The sequence below is a fragment of the Sus scrofa genome, chromosome 1 (assembly GCF_054392235.1).
Source record: "Sus scrofa isolate SSC_HxYL_T2T_F1_AM1 chromosome 1, Sscrofa_HxYL_maternal_Yorkshire_Landrace_v2.0, whole genome shotgun sequence".
NCBI classification, from domain to species: domain Eukaryota; kingdom Metazoa; phylum Chordata; class Mammalia; order Artiodactyla; family Suidae; genus Sus; species Sus scrofa.
The window spans coordinates 212901174-212925340 of record NC_139383.1 but is presented as its reverse complement, the minus strand read 5'-3'; the positions used below and the strand labels follow the sequence as shown (position 1 = coordinate 212925340).

The window sequence follows — 24167 nt, the reverse complement described above, 5'->3', positions numbered from 1 at the left end:
CTACTAATGAGTGATGTTGAACATTTTTTCATGTGATTTTGGCCATCTGTATGTCTTCTTTGGAGAACTGTCTGTTTAGATCTTCTGCCTATTTTTTTGATAGGCTTGTTTGTTTTTTTGGTATGGAGCTGCAGAAGGGGCTTATAAATTTGGGAGATGAATCCCTTGTCAGTTGATTCACTTGCAAAGATTTTCTCCCATTCTGTGGGTTGTCTTTTCGTTTTGTTTAGGGTTTCCTTTGCTGTGCAGAAACTTTGAAGTTTGATTAGGTCCCATTTGTTTGTTTATGTTTTTATTGCCGATACTCTAAAAGGTGGATCTGAGAAGATGTTGCTGTCATTTATGTCAGAGAGTGTTTGGCCTATGTTATCCTCTAAGCTTTATAGTGTCTGGTCTTATATCTAGGTCTTTAATCCATTTGGAGTTTATTTTTGTGTATGGTGTTAGGGAGTGTTCTACTTTCATTCTTTTCCATGTGGCTGTCCAGTTTTCCCAGCACCACTTATTGAACAAGCTGTCCTTTCTCCATTGTATATTCTTGCCTCCTTTGTCATAGATTAGTTGGCTGTAGGTGCGTGGGTTGAATTCTGGGCTTTCTATCCTGTTCCACTGATCTATATGTCTGTCTTTGTGCCAGTACCATGCAGTTTTGACGACTGTTGCTTTGTAATATAGTCTGAAGTCCAGGAGCCTGATTCCTCCAGCTGCATTTTTCTCTTTCAGGATGTCTTTGACTATTCTGGGTCTTTTGTGCTTCCCAACAAGCTTTAAAATATTTTGTTTGAGTTCTGTGAAAAATGTCCTTGGTAATTTGATAGGGATTGCATTGAATCTGTAGATTGCCTTAGGTAGTATAGTCCTTTTGATAATATTAACTCCTCCAATCCACCAGCATGGTATATCTTTCCATCTATTTGTGTCATCTTTGATTTCTTTTATCAGTGTCTTATAGTTTTCAGAGTACAGGTCTTTTGTCTCTTTAGGTAGGTTTACTCTTAGGTATTTTATTCATTTGGATGTGATGGTAAACAGGATTGCTTCCCTAATTTCTCTTTCTGCCCTTTCATTGTTCGTGTATAGAAATGCTGTTGATTTCTGTGTATTAATTTTGTATCCTGTGACTTTTCCAAATTTGTGGATGAGCTCTAACAGTTTTCTGGCAGAGTCTTTAGGATTCTCTAGGTATAGTATCATGTCATCTGCAAATAGGGATAGTTTTACTTCTTCCTTTCCAATTTGGATTCCTTTTATTTCTTTTACTTCTCTGATTGCTGTGGCTAGGACTTCCAGAACTATGTTGAAGAGTAGTGGCGAGGGCGCACATCCTTGTCTTGTTCCTGATCTCAGTGGGAATTCTTTCAGCTTTTCACTGTTGAGAATGATGTTAGCTGTGGGTTTGTCATATAATATGTCCTTTATTATGTTGAGGTAGGTTCCCTCTATGCCCACTTTCTGATGGGTTTTTATCAGAAATGGGTGTGTTGGATTTTGTCAAAGGCTTTTTCTGCACCTATTGAGAGGATCATATGGTTTTTATTCTTCAGTTTGTTAATGTGGTGTATCACACTGATGGATTTGCGGATACTGGAGAACCTTGCATCCCTGGGATAAATCCCACTTGATCATGATGTGCAGTCCTTTTAATGTATTGTTGGATGTGGTTTGCTAGTGTTTTGTTGAGGATTTTTGCATCGATGTTCATCAGTGAAATTGGCCTGTAGTTTTCTTTTTTTGTGGAGTCTTTGTCTGGTTTTGGTACCAGGGTGATGGTGGCCTCATAGAATGAGTTTGGAAGTATCTCTTCCTCTGCAATTTTTGGAAATAGTTTCAGTAGGAGAGGTGTTAGCTCTTCTCTAAATGTTTGATAGAATTCGCTTGTGAAGCCATCTGGTACTGGACTTTAGTTTGTTGGAAGTTTTTAAATCACAGTTTCATTTTCAGTTCTTGTGATGAGTCCATTCATCTTTTCTATTTCATCTTGGTTTAGTCTTGGAAGATTGTGCTTTTCTTTTTTTTTTTTTTTCTTTTTGCTATTTCTTGGGCCGCTTCTGCGTGGAGATTCCCAGGCTAGGGGTCAAATCGGAGCTATAGCCACTGGCCTACGTCAGAGCCACAGCAACGCGGGATTCGAGCCGTGTCTGCAACCTATACCACAGCTCATGGCAACGCCGGATCGTTAACACACTGAGCAAGCACAGGGACCGAACCCGCAACCTCATGGTTCCTAGTCGGATTCGTTAACCACTGCGCCACAACGGGAACTCCGGAAGATTGTGCTTTTCTAAGAATTTGTCCATTTCTTCTAGGTTTTCCGTTTTATTGGCATACAGCTGCATGTAGTAGTCTCTTATGATCGTTTGTATTTCTGTGATGTCCATTGTTACTTCTCCTTTTTCATTTCTAAGTTTATTGATTTGAGTCCTCTCTCTTTTTTTCTTGATAAGTCTGGCTAGGGGGTTATCAATGTTGTTGATCTTTTCAAAGAACCAGCTTTTCGTTTCATTGATCTTTTCTATGGTTTTCTTTGTTTCTATTTCATTGATTTCTGCTCTGATCTTTATGATTTCTATCCTTCTACTAACTTTAGGTCTTGTCTGTTCTCTCTCGAGCTGCCTTAGATGTGAAGTTAGCTTGTTTATTTGAGCTTTTTCTTGTTTCCCGAGGTGGGCTTGTATTGCTATAAACTTTCCTCTTAGAACGGCTTTTGCTGCATCCCATAGGTTTGGGAGTGTCGTATCTTCGTTGTCATTTGCTGCCAGGTATTTTTTAATTTCCTCTTTGATTTCTTCAGTGATCCATTGGTTGTTTAGTAGCATGTTGTTGAGTCTCCACGTGTTTGTGTTTTTTCAGTTTTTTTCTTGTTGTTGATTTCCAGTCATATAGCATTGTGGTCAGAAAAGATGCTCGATATGATTTCAGTTTTCTTAAAGTTACCAAGGTTGGATTTGTAGCCCAGGATATGATCAATCTTAGAGAATGTTCCATGTGCACTTGAGAAGAATGTGTCTTCTGTTGCTTTTGCATAGAATGTCCTATAAATATCTATTAAGACTATCTGGTCTAATGCTTCATTCAGGGCATGTGTTTCCTTATTGATTTTCTGTCTGGATGATCTGTCCATTGCTGTGAGTGGGGTGTTAAAGTCCCCCACTATGATAGTGTTCTTGTCAATTTGTCCTTTTAAAGTTGTTAGCAGTTGCCTTATATAATGTGGTGAACCTAAGTTGGGTGCGTAGATATTTAAAATTGTTATATCTTCTTCTTGGATTGATCCTTTGATCATTATGTAGTGACCTTCCTTGTCCCTGAAAATATTCTTCATTTTAAAGTCTATTTTGTCTGATATGAATATTGCCACTCCATCTTTCTTTTGATTCCTGTTTGCATGGACTCTTTTCTTCCATCCTCTCACTTTCAATTTGTATGTGTTCCTAGAAGTGAAGTGGGTCTCTTGAAGACAGCATATGTATGGGTCTTGTTTTTGTATCCATTCAGCCAGTCCGTGTCTTTTGGTTGGGACATTTAGTCCATTCACATTTAAGGTAATTATTGATATGTATGTTCTTATTGCCATTTTATTAATTGCTTTGGATTTGTTTTTGCTGTTCTTTTTGCTATCCTTCTTCTCTTGTTCTTTTCTGCCTATAGAACTTCCTTTAGTATTTGTTGTAAGGCTGGTTTAGTGTTGCTGAATTCTCTCAGCTTTTGCTTATCTGTGGAGGTTTTGATTTCTCCTTCAAATCTGAATGAGAGCCTTGCTGGGTAGAGTAATCTTGGTTTGAGGTTTTTCCTTTCATTACGTTAAGTATATCATGCCTGCAGTGTTTCTGCTGAAAAATCTTCCGATAACCTTATAGGAGTTCCCTTGTATGTTATTTGTTTCTTTTCCCTAGCTGCTTTCAGTATTTTCTTTTTGTCTCTAATTTTGGTTCAGTTTGATTAATAGGTGTCTTGGGGTGTTCCTCCTTGGTTTTATTTACTTAGTGCCTCCTGAAGCAGCCTGATTTATTTTCAAAAAAAATTAAAAAAAAAATCTTTTCCATATTAAACCTAAATATGCCTTTTAGTTTAGGCCTTGGAAGTACATGAAATAAAACTGGTTCGCTTTTTTTTTTTTTTTTTTTTTTTGTTATTTCTTTGGGCCGCTCCCGCGGCATATGGAGGTTCCCAGGCTAGGGGTCTAATCGGAGCTGTAGCCACTGGCCTACGCCAGAGCCACAGCAATGCAGGATCCGAGCCGTGTCTGCAACCTACACCACAGCTCACGGCAACGCCGAATCCTTAACCCACTGAGCAAGGGCAGGGACCGAACCCGCAACCTCATGGTTCCTAGTCGGATTCGTTAACCACTGCGCCACGACGGGAACTCCTAGTTCGCTTTTTTAATGTAGGCTTTTAAATATTCACAGGTGTGACTGTTACCTTTCTTCAGTTCTTCTGTGGTATAGGAACACAGAATTGTCTGTTTCTCTTTCCCTTTTTCTTTGTGGTTAGAACAACAAATTCTATTTGTAGTATTTTTTTCCTGGCATATATTTGTCACATTTTATTGATACTTTACAATATGGAATTTTTTGTTGTGTTTTGCTTTTTTTCGTTGATTTATGCAGACATAAAAAAATTTATGATATTGTATGTATTGTCTTAGATGTTGGGAAATCTTGTGTCCTAAGTTTTATTGAATATCTGATTTTTTCTTTAAAAATACCTTTATATAATGTTATTACTAGATTAGAAAATTTTTAATGTTTTATGAAAAATTTGCAGCATATTTGAAGATGTAGTAAATTGTTATAGATATCTCTTCCTTAATGGTTATCATTCCATAGCTAGTCTGTATCTTTTTTATCCTTCACCCTCCAAGTACCTAACTCAGTCATATTATTTTGAAGTAAATCCCAGGTTAGAGTTGAATTTAGTTATTTTATTTTATTTTTTTGGATTTCCCGTCGTGGCTCAGTGGTTAACAAATCAAACTAGGAATCATGAGGTTGCAGGTTCGATCCCTGGCCTTGCTCAGTGGGTTAAGGATCCGGCGTTGCCATAAGCTGTGGTGTAGGTTGCAGACTCGGCTTGGATCCCACGTTGCCGTGGCTCTGGCATGGGCCGGTGGCTACATCTCCGATTTGATCCCTAGCCTGGGAATCTTCATATGCCATGGGAGTGGCCCAAAAAATGGCAAAAAGACAAAAAAAAATAATAATTTTTATTTTTTCCATTCTAGCTGGTTTACAGTGTTCTGTCAATTTTCTACAGTACAGCAAAGGGATCCAGTCACACATACATATATACATTCTTTTTCTCACATTATCCTCCCTGAGCTGAACTTCTTAAATGTAGTTTGAAGTTTTTTCCGTGAGAAACATGTATCACCTTTTCATCCTTGGTAACTATATGAGATTGTGTGTTTCACTGTATATTTGCATTAACTTTTTAAATTCAGAATATTTTTAACTTCAATATGTGAGAAAATTATCTTAGTATAATTTTCAGTTTTAAAAATCAGTAGTGAGATTTAAAGTGTTTATTTCTGCCTTTTTTTTTCTCTTTGAGTTTTAGATTTATATGCTTTGTCCATTTTGTGACAGGATCTGTACTTAAGAATTTTTGTATTCTTTATTTAGATTATCAAATAACTGGTTGAATGTTGTTTGTGTGTGTGTTTTCTTTTTAATAGCTAACTATTAGTGAGTGCTTTACTGTGTAGTAAGGACTATGTTAGTTTGGCTGGATATAGAATTATTCATTGGGAACTGTTTTCCTTTACAGTTTTGTTTCTTTTCTTCCATTGCTTCCATAGTGTGCATGTTACTGTGTAGAAATCGAAAAGTTATTCTGATTCCTGAAATCCTTAGTATATGTTTATGTGAACCAAGTATTTATTTTTATTTTTCCTTTCTGGTTGCTTTTAGGATCTTCTCTTTGACCCTGGTACTCTGTAGTTTCAAGGATGATGTGTATTGGTGTGAATCTATTTTCATCTGTTGTACTGGATAATTGTGGCTCTTTCAATCTAGAAATTCATGTCCCTAAATTTTGGGGAATTTTCTTCATTATTTTGTCCTTAATTTTTTTCTCTCTTGACCTTGTACTTTCCAGAATTTATTTTACTTGCACCCTGAATTAAATTAAATTATTCTTATCTTTTTATCCCCCTTTTATTCTTATCTTTTTTCCCCCTATTTTCTTCTCTCTATATTTTAACTCTACTTTTGCAAATATTTCCTTACATTTGCCTTTCAACTATTGTTGAATTTTTTTGTTCTGCTAACATAATTTTTGAAATAATGATTTATATTTTTTACATTATAGCTGATTTACAGTGTTCTGTCAATTTTCTACTGAACAGCAAGGTGATCCAGTCTCACATACATTTATACATTATTTTTTTATCACATTATCATGCTCTATCACATGTGACCAGACATAGTTCTCAGTGCTATACAGCAGGATCCTGTTACTTATCCATTTCAAAATCAATAGTTTGCATGTATAAACCCCACATTCCCAGTCCCTCCCACTCCCTCCCCATCCCCCTTGTCAACCACAAGTCTGTTCTCCATGTCCATGATTTTCTTTTCCATGGAAAGGTTCATTTGTGCCATATATTAGATTTCAGATATGTGATATCATGTGGTATTTCTCTTTCTTTTTCTGACTTACTTCACTTAGTATGACAGTCTCCAGTTCCATCCATGTTGCTGCAAATGGCATTATTTTGTTCTTTTTTATGGCTGAATAGTATTCCATTGTGTATATATACCATATCTTCTTAATCTAATCATCTGCTGATGGACATTTAGGTTGTTACTATGTTTTGACTATTGTGAATAGTGCTGCAATGAACATGGAGGTACATGTGTCTTTTTCAAGGAAAGTTTTGTCCACATAAATGCCCAAGAGTGGGATTGCTGGGTCATGATAGTTCTATGTATAGTTTTCTAAGGTATCTCTGTACTGTATTGTTTTCCATAGTGGTTGTACCAATTTACATTCCCACCAACAGTGCAGGAGGGTTCCATTTTCTCCACACCCTCTCCAGCATTTGTTCTTTGTGGTCTTATGAATGATGGCCATTCTGACTGGTGTGAAGTCATACCTCATCGTAGTTTTGATTTGCATTTCTCTAATAATCAGAGATATTGAGCATTTTTTCATGTGCTGTTGGCCATCTGTTTATCTTCTTTGGAGAAATGTCTATTCAGATCTTTTGCCCATTTTTCCTTTTGGTTGTTGGCTTTTTTGCTGTTAAGTTTTATGAGTTTGTATATTTTAGAGATTAATCCCGTGTGAGTTGCATCATTTGAAACTATTTTCTCCCATTCTATAAGTTGTCTTTTTTTTTTTTTTTTTTTTTTTTTAATGGTTTCCTTTGCTGTGCAGAAGCTTGTCAGTTTGGCTAGGTCCCATTGGTTTATTTTGCTTTTATTTCCATTGCGTTGGGAGACTGGCCTGAGAAAACATTTGTAAGGTTGATATCAGAGAATGTTTTGCCTATGTTTTCTTCTAGGAGTTTGATGATGTCTTGTCTTACATTTAAGTCTTTAAGCCATTTTGAGTTATTTTTGTGCATGGTGTGAGGGTGCATTCCAGTTTCATTGATTTCCAGATTTCCATGTGGCTATCCCGGTTTCCCAGCACCTCTTGCTGAAAAGATTGTCTTTTCCCAATTGTATATTCTTGGCTCCTTTGTTGAAGATTAATTGACTGTAGGTGTCTGGGTTTATTTCCGGGTTCTCTATTCTGTTCCATTAGTCTATATGTCTGTTTTGGTACCAGTACTACACTCTCTTGATTCCTGTGGCTCTATAATACTGCCTTAAGTCTGGAAGAGTTATGCCTCCTGCTTGGCTTTTGTTCCTCAGGATTGCTTTAGCAATTTTGGGTCTTTTGTGGGTCCAGAGAAATTGGATAGGATTGTTTGTTTTAGTTCTGTGAAAAATGTCATGGGTAATTTCATAGGGATTTCATTGACTTTGTAGATTGCTTTGGGTATTATGACCATTTTTACAATATTAATTTTTCCAACCTAAGAGCATGTAATATCTTTCTATTTCTTTGCATCCTCTTTAATTTCCTTGATTAATCTTTTATAATTCTCAGCATATAAGTCTTTCACCTCCTTGGTCAGTTGTATTCTGAGGTATTTTATTTTTGGGGGGCGCAATTTTAAAAGGTATTGTATTTTTGTATTCCTTTTCTAATATTTCATTGTTATTATACAGAAATGTGACTGGTTTCTGAATGTTAATCTTATCCTGCTACCTTGCTGAATTTGTTGATCAGTTCAAGTAGTTTTTGGGTTGAGTCTTTAGAGTTTTCTATATATAGTATATGTCATCTCCATATAGTGACAATTTTATCTCTTGTCCTCCAATTTATTCTCTTTTATTTCTTTTGTTTGTCTGATTGCTGTGGCTAGGACTTCCAATACTATGTTGAATAAGAGTGGTGATAGTGTGCATCCTTGTCTTGTTCTGGATTTTAGTGGGAAGGCTTTCAGCTTTTCTTCATTGAGTATTATATTTGCTGCGGGTTTGTTATAATTTCTTTTATTATGTGAGGGTATGTTCCTTCAGTACCCACATTGGTAACGGTTTTTATCATGAATGGATTTTGGACTTTGTCAAATGCTTTTTCTGCATCTATTGTGATGATCATGTGGTTTTTGTGTTTTCTTATGTTAATGTGCAATATGATGTTGATTGATTTGCATACGTTGAACCATCCTTGTGGACCTGCGATGAATCCCACTTGGTCGTGGCGTATGATCTTTTTTATATGTTGTTGGATTTGGTTGGATGAAATTGGGCAGAGAATTTTTTCATCTATGTTCAGAGATGTTGGCCTCTACTTTTCTTTTTTGGTGGTATCTTCTGGTTTTGGTATTAGGGTGATGGTGGCATCATAGAATGTTTTTGAAAGTGTTCCTTCTTCAACCTTTTGAAAAGGTTTAAGGCAGATGGGTATAATTTCCTCTTTGTATATATATATATATTGTAGAATTCACCTGTGAAGCCATCTGGTTATGGACTTTTTATTACATATTCAATTTCCTTTCTAGTGATCGGTCTGTTCAGTTGATCTATTTCTTCTTGATTCAGTTTTGGCAGGCTGTACATCTTTAGAAAGTTGTCTGTTTCTTCTAGGTTGTCAAATATGTTGGCATATAATTGTTCATAGTATTCTCTTATGGTGTTTTGTATTTCTGTAGTTTCCATTGTGATTTCTCCTTTTTCATTTCTTATTTTGTGTATTTGGGTTTTTTTCTCTCCTTTTCTTGGATAGTTTAGCCAGAGGTTTGTCAATTTTGTTTACCTTTTCAAAGAGCAAGTGCTTGGCTTTATTGATTTTTTTTCTATTGCTTTTGGAATCTCTATTTTATTGATTTCCTCTGATCTTTATGATTTCCTTCCTTCTGCTGACTTTAGGTTTCATTTGTTCTTCTCCTTCTAATTCATTTAGGTGATGTGTTAAGTCGTCAGTTTGAGATTTTTCTTTTTGAGGAAGGCCTGTATTGCTATGAATTTCCCTCTGAGCGCTGCTTTTGTGGCATGCCATAGATTTGGAGTGGTCGTGTCTTCATTATCATTTTTCTTGAGGTATTTTTCAGTTTCCTTTTTGATTTCCTTATTGACCCATTGGTTTTTTTAGTAACATGTTGTTTACAGTTAACATAAATTTAATTCACTAGCTCTTTCTGTGTTCAGAATATTGTTCTTTAATTGTATCCATTTTTACTTTCACTGTTTTAATGCATAGTGAATTATCTCTAGAGTGCATGTAAATATTCACTTAACATTTCTTCTAGATTCTTTAATCATTATTTCCCTTTGATGTTTAATTCTTAAATCCATTGGGAATTATTTTCTTGTGTATTAATTTATTAGGGTTCCTCCTCCCCATTAACTAATCAGTTTTTCTAACACCATGTGTATTAATCATCATCATCATCATCTTTTTTTTTTTCTATTGTTTTGCACTGTCAGCTTCTATTATGGATGTCACTGTCTATGTCTTCTTACTACCATTCATTTCATCTTTCTAGTCTAATAATTTTCCCTAATGTGGAAGATTATGCAGACAGGGGTTTACTAAATTTGTTTTCTGTCATTTCGTAACAATACACTATCTACTCTAAGCAATGGAATGTCTTCTTACTTATTGTAAGACATTTAAATCAATCCTTTTTTTAATGTTTCTGTCTTTTTTCTTTAATTTTATTTTATCCTGGGAGTTAGTCATCTTCGGTAATATAGCTTTCTAATCAGGTCATTTGTTTACCATTATTCATGTAGATAGACCTTATTTAATGTGAAAGCTTTTATTTGAGACTGAATTGGGACTGTATAAAATTCATGGTGTTAATATCCACCACTTATTTCTACTTGAAAGATTGTTTTGTCACTGAAGAAGGAAAGTAGGTCATGGAGTCATACTTCATGTCTAGCAATTTGTATTGGCCATTTAATCTTTTTTTTTCCCTCAAGTGTACTATGAATTGGTTTACATTTACCATTTTCAGTCTTGCATAGTTTTTAATATTCCAATAAATTGATTTGACTGTCATAGCTTTGAGTTCTTTATTTACTATTTTAATAAATTCAGAAGCATTGACTCTCTCTACTTGCATTACCTCGTTGCTTACCTAGCTTAACTGTATTTAATTAAGTCTAATTCTTGGAGGACATTCAAATTTCTCCTTTCAACTCTCCAACATAAGACTCATTGCCAGTGATAAGAAACAGTATTAGAAATGGACTACACCAAATTAAATAGAAAAATAACATGCATTATACTTTATAGGACACTGGCTTGTTCTACCAGTCATATTACTGAAGAGTCAGATGTTACCATGAAACAAATATAAAGTACTTTATTTAGGAAGGAAATTTTATACTTACAGGAGTTCAGTTATTATAGGTAGCATTTTTTGCAAGTTGTCAAAATGTTAGCAATTGAAAAAAATTAATGGTGGTTCTATTCCTTTTTCCACCTGTGGTTACATATTAATAGTGTGACTGTTACTTTATGATTTAAGTTTTCTTATGCCATTTTCTAAATATATAAATTGTCAGACTCTGAGAGATAATGAAATTCAGATAGGGAAATTAAGTTTAATTAGGGAAGGGTCATGGTTGTTTTCTTCCAAATATTTCAGGCTCCTCATGATATGATACTTGACTTTATCCTATTCTAGTTTGTGATATTTCCTCTGTTTTTCCACACTTGGAGCTTCCGTGTTGTTGAACTCTTTTCCTGTATACTGGGAAGTCTTACCTCAGATTCTGACAATGTCTTGGTAACATTTTTATATCCTGGTAATATGTACCTAACAGGCACGTTTTTCTGATTCAGAGTGAATTTTCTCAGAGTACTATCTTTATGTGGTAGGCTTTTAATAATTGTGTACAGAAAGATATAGCTGCAGTACTATTGCAAGATCCATCTTGCAAATAGAATTTGAGCTGATGAAGAAATTAGGAGTAGTTGATATATTTTAAAAGCACTTATAGTATGCCGGAACCAGAGATACAGAGGTGAAGTGGATGTCATCTCTACCTTTGGTAAGATAGAGTGACAAGTACATGAGCTCTTCCAAGTTAAACTGCTCTGGTATAATTTTAACTCTGGTATGTACTAGCTCTATTACCTTGGGCAAATTATTTGGTCTTTACGACCTTCAGTTTTGTCATTTGAAACATGATGATAATCATGATTTCTATGTAGTGCTAAGGAGAGCATTTACAGTAACCGTTCAATAGATGTTAGCTGTTACCATTAGAGGAGTCGTTATGGATCAGATACTCAAGCTGAGCTGGAATAAAGCTAGAGTGAATATCAAATAGAAAGAAGATTGTCTTGTAGAGGTCTTTATTATTCTAGGTACCTTTCTTCTCTGATCTTATTTGACTCTCAAAGATTAAACTTAAAAACCCCTAGACCACTTATTTAATTGTAATGTTATGATATAAATATAATTTAAATTACACAAGAATACAATTATGCTGTGCTTATACTTCTTTGATTCTGCATTTATGAAGATTCCTTAGAAGTAAAGGAAATGACTAGTTTTTTAGCAAGTCCATCGATAGATTGCATTCCACTATATTACTTAAATAATAAATAGATACCATAAGTAGACATGTTAAATATTTGATGAAGGTAGAATTAATATGAAAGTATCGTAATACATTATGCTCCCTTTTTGTAGAAAAATAACTTTTAAAGATCCCTTTCAATTTTAAATTTATTAAGTAATGTATTTTATGCTTCTGTTTGGAGGTCAAACTAGCATAGTCACTCTTTCTTTTATAAAATTTCATGTTTTTCTGAATCACTATGTAGTATATGTGAAACTATCACATTTTTGTAAATCAACTATTCTTCAACTTAAAAAAAATTTTAATTAATGTTTTATGTTTTCTTTATTTTTATTTTTTGTCTTTTGTCTTTTTAGGGCCACACCCATGGTATATGGAGGTTCCCAGGCTAGGGGTCTATATGGAGCTGTTGCTACTGGCTTATGCCAGAGCCACAGCAATGCCAGATCTGAGCTGCATCTGCAACCTACACCACAGCTCATGGTGACGCCGGATTCTTAACCCACTGAGCAAGGCCAGGGATCCAACCTCATGGTTCCTAGTGAGATTCATTTCTGCTGCACCATGATGGAAACTCCATGTTTTATGTTTTAATTTTGAACTTAACACATACTCTTATCTTAGCACTGTTTTATAAATATCAGATATACCATGTACATAGAATTACTTCCATTTTTTTCACAGGACAGATTTTTGTCCCGAGATGGTTCAACACCTATCTAAGGGTATGTGTAAAATAAGAATGTACTTTTGTAGTTCAGGTCTAGTTTTATAAAACAGCAGACTTGAAAAGTTAAAGAAAATCAGATATTACTTTGGATTTTTGCCTCTTACTTCCATTAGATGGTCATGACATGAATTATTTTTTTCATTGTCATACTTTTTATGTTAATTTATTACTATATCTCATATAGTATTAAAATATGAGCTATCTCTCATACTTTTTTTAAAAAAAGAGCGGTAGTTATAAACATTAATTATATCTCTCGCCTGAAAACCAAAATGAATAATAAGCGCTTTGTATTTTTCCTAATTTATAAGTGGATCATACTACTCATGATTTTCATTACAGAGCTCTCTGAAAGAATATGCTGCTTTCAATTAAACCTTATACAGTGTTGCCAAAATGAATATTTTTCATGGAATCTGGAGTTAAATTTTTATACTTTCTTCTTTATATGATTGACTCCAGGGAGATACTGCTTTTTGTCTCTCCTGCTTGTTTTTCCTGTATGTTTTGTCCAATTATAGGGAGAAGACTTACATGATAGCTCTTTATCCTATTATAGATACCTAGAATCTGCTATTTTCCTTCTGCCCAGAAGGGAGGGGTGAACTGAGACATAGATGAATCCTCATTCTGCCTCACTAATGTTGTGATCCCTTTGTGCCTCACTTCCATCATCTGTAAAATAAGGTCATTTACCTAGGTGAACTCATTAAGACTCTTCTGACTCTTAAACAACAATCCTATGGTTCTTTTTAAAATCATGGTGAAAAACACATAACATGAAATATGCCTTATTATCAGAATGTTTGGTGTACTGTATACAGTTTTTCATCTCACAAGACTGAATTTCTCTACCCATTAACAGGGTCTTCCCATTTCCCCCTTTTCCTGGCAATCGCCACTCTGCTTTCTTTTTCTGAGACTGATTTTAGATACCTCATAAATGTGGAACCATGCGATATTTGTCCTTCTGTGACTGGCTTGTTTCACAGAGCATAATGTCCTCAAGATTTATCCATATTGCAGCATATGACGGGGTTTCTTTTTTAAGGCTGAATAATATTCCATTGTACCACACTGCACCACATTTTCTTTATCACCCATTGCTGAATATTTGTGTTATTTCTATCTCTTGGCTATTGTGAATAATGCTGCAATGAATATGGGAGTGCAGATATCTCTTTGAAATCCTGGTTTCAATTCTTTTGAAATAGTTCAGTTATTTCAAATATTTTTTAAATGTTCATGTGTGTATTATCATAAAAATGAATAGCACCAAGTTAAACAAGTCAAACAGTTGAAGTCTCTTTATATTCCATAAAATATTAGAGAAAGGTGTGTTTTTCAGTCTATTGTTTTAGGACAGGCAGCTAATAGCAACCGTGCAACTAATTAGTTTTAGTGAATAAATTTTTAAAATTTTCCTTTTTTTGGCCATCCTGGGGCATTTGGAGTTCTCAGGCTGAGGATCAGATCCAAACTGCAGTTGTAACCTACACTACAGCTTTGGCAATGATAAATCCTTACCTCACTGTGCTGGGCTGGGGATTGAACCTGCATCTCAGTGCTCCAGAGACACTACCGTTCCTGTTGTGCTACAGCAGGATCTTCTTAGTAAATAAATTTTAAAACAGACTATTGTCTGTCCTGAAATTCCCAGAAGTGAGATTGCTGGGACATGTGTTAGTTTTATTAAATTTTTTGAGGAAACTCTATCCTGTTTTTCACAGTGGATCACCATTTTACATTCTACCAACAGTGCAAAAGGCTTCTAGTTTTTCCACATCCTTGCCAACACCTGTTATTTTCTATAATTTTATTTATAATGGCCACTCTAATAGGTGTGAGGTGGTTATCTCATGGTTTTGATTTGTATCTCCCTGATGACTAATGATATTAATCATCTTTTCACATACCTGTGACCATATGTATGTTGTCTTTGGAAGATGTCTATTTAAGTCCTTTGCTCATTTTTAAGTTAGGTTATTTGCTCACTTACTTTATTTTTGGGATGGAGGAGTTCCTGGCATATTTTACTTATTATCTCCTTATCTGATCTATGATTTGCAAATATTTTTTATTATTCCATAGGTTGCATTTTCTACTGTGTTTATTGTTTTCTTTGTGGTACAGAAGCTCTTCAATTTGATGTAGGCCCACTTGTCTGGTTTTATTTATTTTGTTACTGTTGCTGCCTTTGCTTTTGGTGTTATATACAAGAAATCAGTGCCAGGACTAATGTTATGACTTCTTCCCCTGTGTTTTCTTCTAGGAGTTTTATAGTTTCAGGTCGTATGTTAAAGTCTTTAACTCATTTTGAGTTGATTATTGTGTTTGATATAAGATAAAGTCCAATATCAGTTTTTCCTGGATTTGTTGCAGAGACTGTACTTTTCCCATTGTAAATTCTTGGCTCCTTTGTTGCAAGTTAATTGACCTTATATGCCTGTGTTTATTTCTAGGTTCTTTATTATATTCCATTCGTTTATATGTTTGTCCTTGTGCGAACATCATACTGTTTGATTATGGTAGCTTTGTAGCATGTTTTGAAGTTAAGAAGTGGGAGGTGCCTAGCTTTGTTCCTCTTTTTCAAGATTGTTTTGGCTATTTAGGGACCTTTCTGGTTCCAAGTGAATTTCATGATTGTTTTTCTGTTCTGCAAAAACAAAAGAAAAAAAAAAAAACTGCCATTGGGATTTTGATATGGGTTACATTGAATTTGTAGATTGTTTTGGATAGTATGCATATTTTAACAATATTAGGTTTTCCAATCTGTGAACACAAGATGTCTTTCCATTTGTTTGTGTTGGTTTAATTTCTTTAAGAAATGTTTTGTGGTTTTCAGTATAGAAGTCTTTAATCTCATAGCTAAGTTTATTCCTATTTTATTCGTTTTTTGAGGCTATTGTAAATGAGACTGTCTTTATATCCTCTTTGGATTGTTTGTTGTTAGTGTACACAACTGATTTTTTTTTAATGCTTGTTTTATATCCTGCAACTCTTTTAAATCCATTTGTTAATTTTAACTAATCTTTCTATTGGTGTGGAATCATTAGTGTTTTCTATATATACTGTCATTGCAAACAGAAAATTTTACTTCTTTTTTTTTTTTTTTTTTTTTTGGCTTTTTGGCTTTTTGGCTTTTCTAAGGCTGCACCCGTGGCATGTGGAGGTTCCCAGGCTAGGGGTCTAATTGGAGCTGTGGCCGCCGGCCTACACCAGAGCCACAGCAATGTGGGATCCAAGCCGTGTCTGAGACCAACACCACAGCTCACAGCAATGCTGGATCTTTAACCCACTGAGCAAGGGCAGGGATCGAACGTGCAACCTCATGGTTCCTAGTCGGATTCGTTAACTACTGAGCCACGACGGGAACTCCTACTTCTTCTTTTCTGATTTGGATGACATTTCTTTCTTTTTCTTTCCTCATTGCTCTCCCTGGAACTTCTATTACTGTATTGAATAAAAATGGCAAGAGTGGGCACACTTGCCTTGTTCCTAATCCTAGAGGGAAAGTTTTAGTTTTTACTGCTCAGTAGGATATTAGCTGTGGGTTTTTCATATTCATAAAGTATTTATCATTTTGAGGTAATTTCCTTCCATTCCTAGTTTAGTGAATGTTTTTGTCATGAAATCTTGTTTTGTCTAACACTTTTTCTGCATGTGTTGATATATTTTATGATTTTTATCTTTCATTCCGTTAATGTAGTTTATAACATTGATTGATTTTTATGCTGAATCATCCTTGCATCCCAGGGACGTATCCCACTTGGTCATAGCTTGTCGTAGTGTATGAACCTTTTAACATGCTGTTGAGTATTTTGTTAAGTCTTTTTGCATCTGTGTTCGTCAGGGACATTGGCCTATACTTTTCTTTTCTTGTAGCATCTTTGTTTGGCTTTAGTATGAGAGTAATGCTGATTTCATCAAATGAGTTCAGAAATGTTCCCTCTTCACTTTTTAGGCAAGAGTTTAAGAAAGATTGGTGTCCATTCTTCCTTAAGTTTTTGGTAGAATTCACATGTGAAGTTACCTGGTCCTGGACTTTTTTATGTTTTTGATTGCTGATTCAATATCCTTCTTTTTTGTTGATCTGTTCAAATTATCTGTTTCTTCATGATTTATTCTTGGTAAGTTGTATGTTTTTAGGAATTTAGACTTTCTTTTGGATTGTCTCATTTGTTGTATAATTGTATATGTTTGTCTCTTATAATCCTTTGTATTGTGTAGTATCAGTTATGTCTCCTCTTTCATTTCTGATTTTGAGTCTTTTCTCTAACTAAAGTGTTGTCAATTTTGTTGATCTTTTAAAATACTAACTTTTAATTTTGTTGATTTATTCCTATTTATTTCATTTATTTCTGCTTTAATCTTCATTATTTCTTCACTTCTGCTAACTTTGGGCTTAATTTATTCTTTTTCCAGTTCCTTGCATCATAAAGTTAGATTGTTTGAGTTATTTTTTCTTTCTTTTTTAATTTAAATATAGTCAATTTGCAATATTACATTAGTTTCAGGTAAACATTGTAGTGATTCAAAATTTTTATGGATTGTATTCCATTTATAGTTATTATAAAACATTGCCTTTATTCCCTATGCAGTATTCTTGTAGCTTATTTATTTTATGCATACTAGTTTATGCCTCTTAGTTCCCTATCCACATTGTGCCCACACCCCCCTTTCCCTTTCCTCACTGGTAACAACTAGTTTGTTCTTTATATCTGTGAGTCTGTTTCGTTTTTGTTGTTTTCATGAGTTTGTTTAATTTTTTAAGATTCTACGTATAAGTGATAACATACAATATTTATCTTTCTTTTTTTTTTTTGTCTTTTTGCCATTTCTTGGGCCGCTTCTGCAGCATATGGAGGTTCCCAGGCTTGGGGTCGAATCGGAGCTGTAGCCGCCAGCCTACACCACAGCCACAGCAATGCGGGATCCGAGCCGCATCTGCGACCTACGCCACAGCTCACGGCAACGCCGGATCCTTAATCCACTGAGCAAGGGCAGGGACCGAACCCACAACCCTATGGTTCCTAGTCGGATACGTCAACCACTGCGCCATGATGGGAACTCCAATATCTGTCTTTCTTTAACTTATTTCACTAAGCATAATACACTCTAGGTTCATCTATGTTGTTGCAAATGGCAAAATTTCATTCTTTTTTATGTCAGTGTAGTATTCTATTATATATATGGTACATTATCTTCACGTATTCATTTGTTGAGGTATAGTGTTTTGTTTAGTTTCTATGTATTTGTGAATTTTCCTGTTTTCTTACTGATATTTACTTCTAGTTTCATTCCATTGTGGTAAGAAAAGATACTTGGTATGATCTCCATCTTCTAAAATTTTGTAAGAATTGTTTTGTGACCTAACGTGATCTGTCATGGAGACTGTTCTCTGTGTATTTAAGAAGAATTTTTGTCTTGTTTCTGTTGGCTGGAATGTTCTGTATATGTCTGATAGGTATATTTGGCCCATGATGTTGTTATGTCCTCTGTTCTCTCATTGATCATCTGTCTGGATGTTCTGTCTCTTATTGAAAATGGAGTAATGAGATCTCTACTATTGTTAGTGCTGCCATCTATTCCTGCCTTCAGTTCTGTCAATGTTTGCTTCATATACTTGAGCATATATGTATTGTTCAGATACTGGGTATGTTTATATTTATGATCATCTAAATTCCTGTTGAATTGACCCTTTTATCATTGTATTATGTCTTCTTTGTCTTTTGTAACAGTTTTTGACTTAAACTCTATTTTGTATTTTTTAAGTATTGCTACCTTTGCTTTCTTTTGGTTACTATTTGCATAGAATATCTTTTTTTTTTTTTTTTTGCCTTTTCTAGGGCTGCTCCTGTGGCATATGTTGGTTCCCAGGCTAGGTCTAATCAGAGCTGTAGCCACCGACCTATGCTAGAGTCACAGCAATGCAGGATCCGAGCCACGTCTTTGACCTACACCACAGCTCATGGCAACGCTGGATTCTTAACCCACTGAACAAAGCCAGGGATCAAATCCGCATGGTTCCTAGTCGGATTTGTTAACCACTGAGCCATGACGGGAACTCTTAGAATATCATTTTTTATCATTTGACTTTTTGCCATATATGTCCTTAAATATAAAGTACATCTCTTGTAGACAGCATGTAGTTGTATCTTATCTTTCATATTTTTAGCTACTCTGTCTTTTCGTTGGGAAGATTAATCCATTTACACTTAAAGTAATTATAGATAGGTAAAGACTTAATATTACCATTTTGTTAATTGCTTTTTTGTCTGTCATAACTTTTTTGTCTCTCTTTTCCTCTCTTGCAGTCCTACTTTGTGATGTTGAATTTTTATAATGAAATGCTTTGATTCCTTACTTATTATCTTCAGCATGTACCATATCTTCACAAATACCTTTGTGGTTACCATGGGACTTACCAAAACCACCTTATAGTTATAATCACCTGTTTTAACAACTTAACTTTAATTGCATTCAAAAGTTCTACCTTTTTAATTTTCCTCCACACTTTGTTATTTATGTCACAACTTTATGTTGTGTATCTATTAACATATCTTTATTATACTTTGTCTTTATCTCTTTTTGCAAAATTAGTAGACATATGCATCACCATTACAGTATTACAGTATTCTGTATTTTTCTATACATTTATCTTTATCACTGAACTTTACACTTTCATATACTTTCATGTTGCAGTCTATTGTTCTTTCTTTTCAACTTGAAGGACTCTTAAACATTTTTTTGAAGGGATGTCTAGTGAATGACCAGCTTCAGCTTTTGTTTATCCGGGAAAGCCTTTATTTTGTCTTCATTTTAGAAAAAGGTTTTCCTGGATATAATGTTCTTGGTTGGCTGGGTCTATTATCTGTTTGTTTGTTTCTTCAGCACTTTGAATATATCATCCTGGTCCTCCTCTAGCCTGCACAACTTGTACTGAGATATCTGTTGATAGACTTATGGGTTGGTGTTATAATAATCTCACTATTTTAAATCAATTTATTAATAACTTTAATTCTGAAGGAGAGAGAGAAAGCACTGAGTTTTATGAAACCAAAAGGTCTTCAGACAATGAATTATATAGGGCACTTGCCAGTTTGTTTCAAATTTAAGGTAAAGTCAGAGCATTCATTCTCTTTTTTGCCTCTGGAGAATAGAAGGCTTAAGAGAAGAGGAATGAGGTCCTACTGTACAGCAGAGGGAACTATATCCAATCTCTTGGGATGGAGCATGATGGAAGATGATATGAGATAAAGAATGTATGACTGGGTCACTATGCTGTACAGCAGAAATTGGCAAAACGGAGTTCCTGTTGTGGCACAGTGGTTAACGAATCCAACTAGGAACCATGAGGTTGCGGGTTCGGTCCCTGCCCTTGCTCAGTGGGTTAACAATCCGGCGTTGCTGTGAGCTGTGGCGTAGGTTGCAGACGCGGCTCGGATCCCGCGTTGCTGTGGCTCTGGTGAGGGCCGGTGGCTACAGCTCCGATTGGACCCCTAGCCTGGGAACCTCCATATGCCGCGGGAGTGGCCCAAGAAATAGCAACAACAACAACAACAACAACCAAAGAAAAAAACAAAACAAAAAACAAAAAAAAGAAATTGGCAAAACGTTGTAAATCAACTATACGTCAATAAAATCTCATGATGAAACAACAGCCTACATTTTATGTAAAAATATTTTCTATGTATGTATATCTGTATGTCTGTTTTTCTAATAAAATAATGAAAATTTTTTTTTCCATTGAGTGGAGAATTTTTTTTGGGCTAGAACAGCCTATGTCTAAGATCGTTTACTGTGAAATTTTCCACTTTATTTTTTTATTTCTGAACTCACTAAAGAAAAATAAACACCCTTACATACTTCTTTAGATCTAAAAATCATGAAGGAACTGTATTTGTACTCTTTGACATAAATAGAATGGTTTCTTTTTCTCCTGAGAGTATAATTATACAATTGTTAAAAGCCACACAAGGAAATACAGTTTTATTAAATGCCACTATATGTACTGATTGCCTTTCCCAGAATTAAGAATCTGTAAAGTGCCTTGGTAGAAATCTTCCCAGAACAGGAATTCATTGAGATCTAAGTGGTACAATATAAGATCACCTTTTGTTTTTAATTAAAATTGAGACTAAAAAGCCAGTTCAAAAATTTGTCTTCCTTCATTTGCTCAAGCTGAAGGTGATGAACTTCTGTTCTAGTACTACCCCAGCACTTATTAAAAAAAAAATTGTAATTCTGGTTGTGTAGTGAATCCGTAGCCATTATATGCATAGCTCCAAATGCTACTGTGGTATATTGTGGTCAGGCTTATTAATGAATTAGTGTTCAACTGTAACACTTTTGTTATTAGCGTTAAGAGGATTTTTTTCCTTGTTGAAATTGATTTAAAGTAAATGTCTTCTAAGAAGGAATACGTTTTCTAAGATTAAAGTAATTAGAGAAAAATGAGCAATTTTTGAAGAACAAACTTGTCAAATGCACTATAAGGAAAATGCAGATGTTTTGATGTTGTATTTTGTGCCATCAAATAGAATTCCTTGCTCATAACAGGTCCTCACTTAATGACTTTGAAATGCATTAAAAATAGCTTTGATAAGATACAATTTTCTGACATTTTAATTAGTTCAAAGTGGGCAATTCAGTGACTTTTAGAATACTCACTGAATTGTACAAACAGAATTACAGATAATTTGAGAGCATTTTCATTACTCTCAAAAGAAAGATTGTATTCATTAGCAATCACTCCTTATTTTCTCCTGCACCTCCCCAATCCTAAGAAATTACTTTCTGTTTCTGTAGATTTGCCTATTCTGGACATTTTATATAAATATAACCATATGAAATGTGGTATTTTGTGTCTAATGTTTTTTACCTCACATGATGTTTTCAAGGTTCATAAGTGTTGATTCCTTTTCTTTTTTTAATGGCAGAATATTACTCTATCATATAGCTATATTACATTTTATATATTACTTCATCAGGTGATCAACATTTGAGTTGTTTAACTCTTTGGTTAAAATCAATTATACTGTTGTGAATATTCACATACAAGTTTTTGCGTGGATATATGTTTTCTCTTGTGTAGGTATTTACGAGTAGAATTACTAGATAATATGGTAATTCTCTTTAACCAATTGAGAAACAGACTGTTTTCCAAAGTGGCTGCATCATTTTCCATTCCCACTAACTGTTTAAAGGTCCCTGTTGTCTGTCTTTTCAAGCCATCCTATAGGATGTGAAGTGGCATAACATCCTGGTTTTGATTTGCTTTTATGTCATGGCTAATGCTGGTTGAGTACCTTTTGCTATGTTTATTGGCTATTCATTTATCTTTGGAAAAATATCTATTCAGATCCTTTGCCCTTTTGAAATTGGGATATTGGGGGAGTTCTCGTCATGGTGCAGCAGAAACTAATCCGGCTAGAACCACGAGGTTGCCGGTTTGATCCCTGGCCTCACTCGGTGGGTTAAGTATCCGGTGTTGCCATGAGCTGTGGAGGTGCAGACTTGGCTCAGGTCTGATGTTGCTGTGGATGTGGCACAGGCCCGGCAGCTATAGCTCCGATTAGACCTCTAGCCTGGGAACCTCCATATGCTGCAAGTGTGGCCCTAAAAAGCAAGAAAAAAATGTGGGGGATATTGGTTCTTTCATTATTGACTTGTAAGGATCCTTGGTATATTCTAGATATGTCTCTCTTTAGATATAGATTTACAAATGTTTTCTTCCATTCTGTGGGGTGATTTTTCATTTTCTTTATAGTATCCTTTAAAGGACAAATACTTTTAATTTGAGAAATGTATTTTTTGTTGTTGTTGTTCATACTTTTGGTGTCATATGTAAGAAAGCTTTGTTTAATCCAAGGACACAAAGATTTACTCCTACATTTTCTTTAGCAGTTTTATAGTTTTCGCCCTTACATTCAGATCTAAAATCTGTTCTGAGTTAATTTTTACATGCAGTGTGAGAAAGGGGTATAAATTAATTCTTTTACATGTGGGTACATAGTTGTCAAAATCCAGCACCATTCTTCAAAGAGTCTTTTCTTTCCTTATTGTATTTTCTTGGCCTATTTGTCAAAAATCCCTTGATATAAATGTGAAAATTTACTTCTGGTCTCCGAGTCCTGTTTCATGATCCATATTTCTCTAGTTTTTCTAGTACCACACTGTTTTGATTGTACCTTTATAGTAAATTTTGAAATTGGGAAGTTAGAATCTTCAAACTTTGTTCTTTTTCTAGATTGTTTTGGTTATTTGGAGTCCCTTGCTTTTATATGAATATAAAGATCAGTTTCTTAGTTTTTGCAAACAATCCAGCTGGGATTTTGATAAGGATTGTGTTGAATCTGTAGATGTATTTGGGAAATATTACCTCTTACTCTTAAGTCTTCAGTCCACAAATGAATTGGTTCTTCTCATTTTATTGTGTTACACATAGGGATTGAAATGTGAACCTGGAAGGAAATTTTTGTTCATTAACCACTTCCCACTTCTAGTACAATTGATTTTAATTATTTTATATTGGAATAACATAATTAAATATTTCACTATGTGGGGTTATTTTATTTTACTATTTATATATCCTAAGTGTTATATGTTTGTTAGAACTGTAAACTTTTTTAGGACAAGGTATATCTTTAGTACTTATGTATTGCTGAGAGTTAATGTCATAGTTGTTTAAGAAAACATTTTTTTAATATCAAAAACCCCTATGATATGTGTACATGTATGCATGGATAGAATAAGGGCTCACAAGTAGTTATAAAAGAGATGGAATATTAGTGGTACTCCGAAATCACCATTAAGAACAAATGCTTAACTGACCTTTTTAGCCTTTTCATTTATAAATATTCATAGCATTCCTTTCAAGAAAAATTAAATAGTTATTATGTCATAGATTGATTTTTTTAGAAGGCATAATTTATATATTCTTTAAATTCATTTTAGGTACCAAATCTGATTCCAGTTTTGATGTTCAAATTAGGAAGACCACTGGAACCCGTGTTATACAATGATATCTTGTATACTTTACCTACACTTGGTGTTCACAAGGTTTGTATATTAACTAATTTACTTGGGGGCAAAAAGAAAGGGAAGCATGAATAACACATTGAATTTTGTTAGTTATCATTTGAAATTTTGAGCCCTTGGTTTTTCCCTGATTATCACTTTCTTTTTTGGGCCAGAGGATTTATTACAATATTAAAGAATTAGTTCTTTTAAATCATTCCATAGTCAAGTTTTCCCATTGGATATTTTTCTGAGATTAGGTATGTATGCCCCCCAGAATTGCTAGTTAGCTCCTCCCAAAGCTATCTTTA

General features: G+C 34.6%; 1 protein-coding gene across 17 annotated transcripts in view; it reads left to right on the top strand.

Moving 5' to 3' along the window:
- FOCAD (focadhesin) overlaps positions 1–24167 on the top strand; it is a 317387-nt gene that overhangs the window by 124184 nt on the left and 169036 nt on the right. For all 17 annotated transcript variants that reach the window (XR_014820926.1, XR_014820919.1, XR_014820920.1 and 14 more), the window contains one exon: positions 23794–23898. Coding sequence is in view for 12 of the 17 variants with exons in the window: in XM_021063120.2 (XP_020918779.1) it covers positions 23794–23898 (105 nt within the window). In the remaining 5 variants the exon portion in view is untranslated. The remainder of the gene's footprint in view (positions 1–23793; positions 23899–24167) is intronic.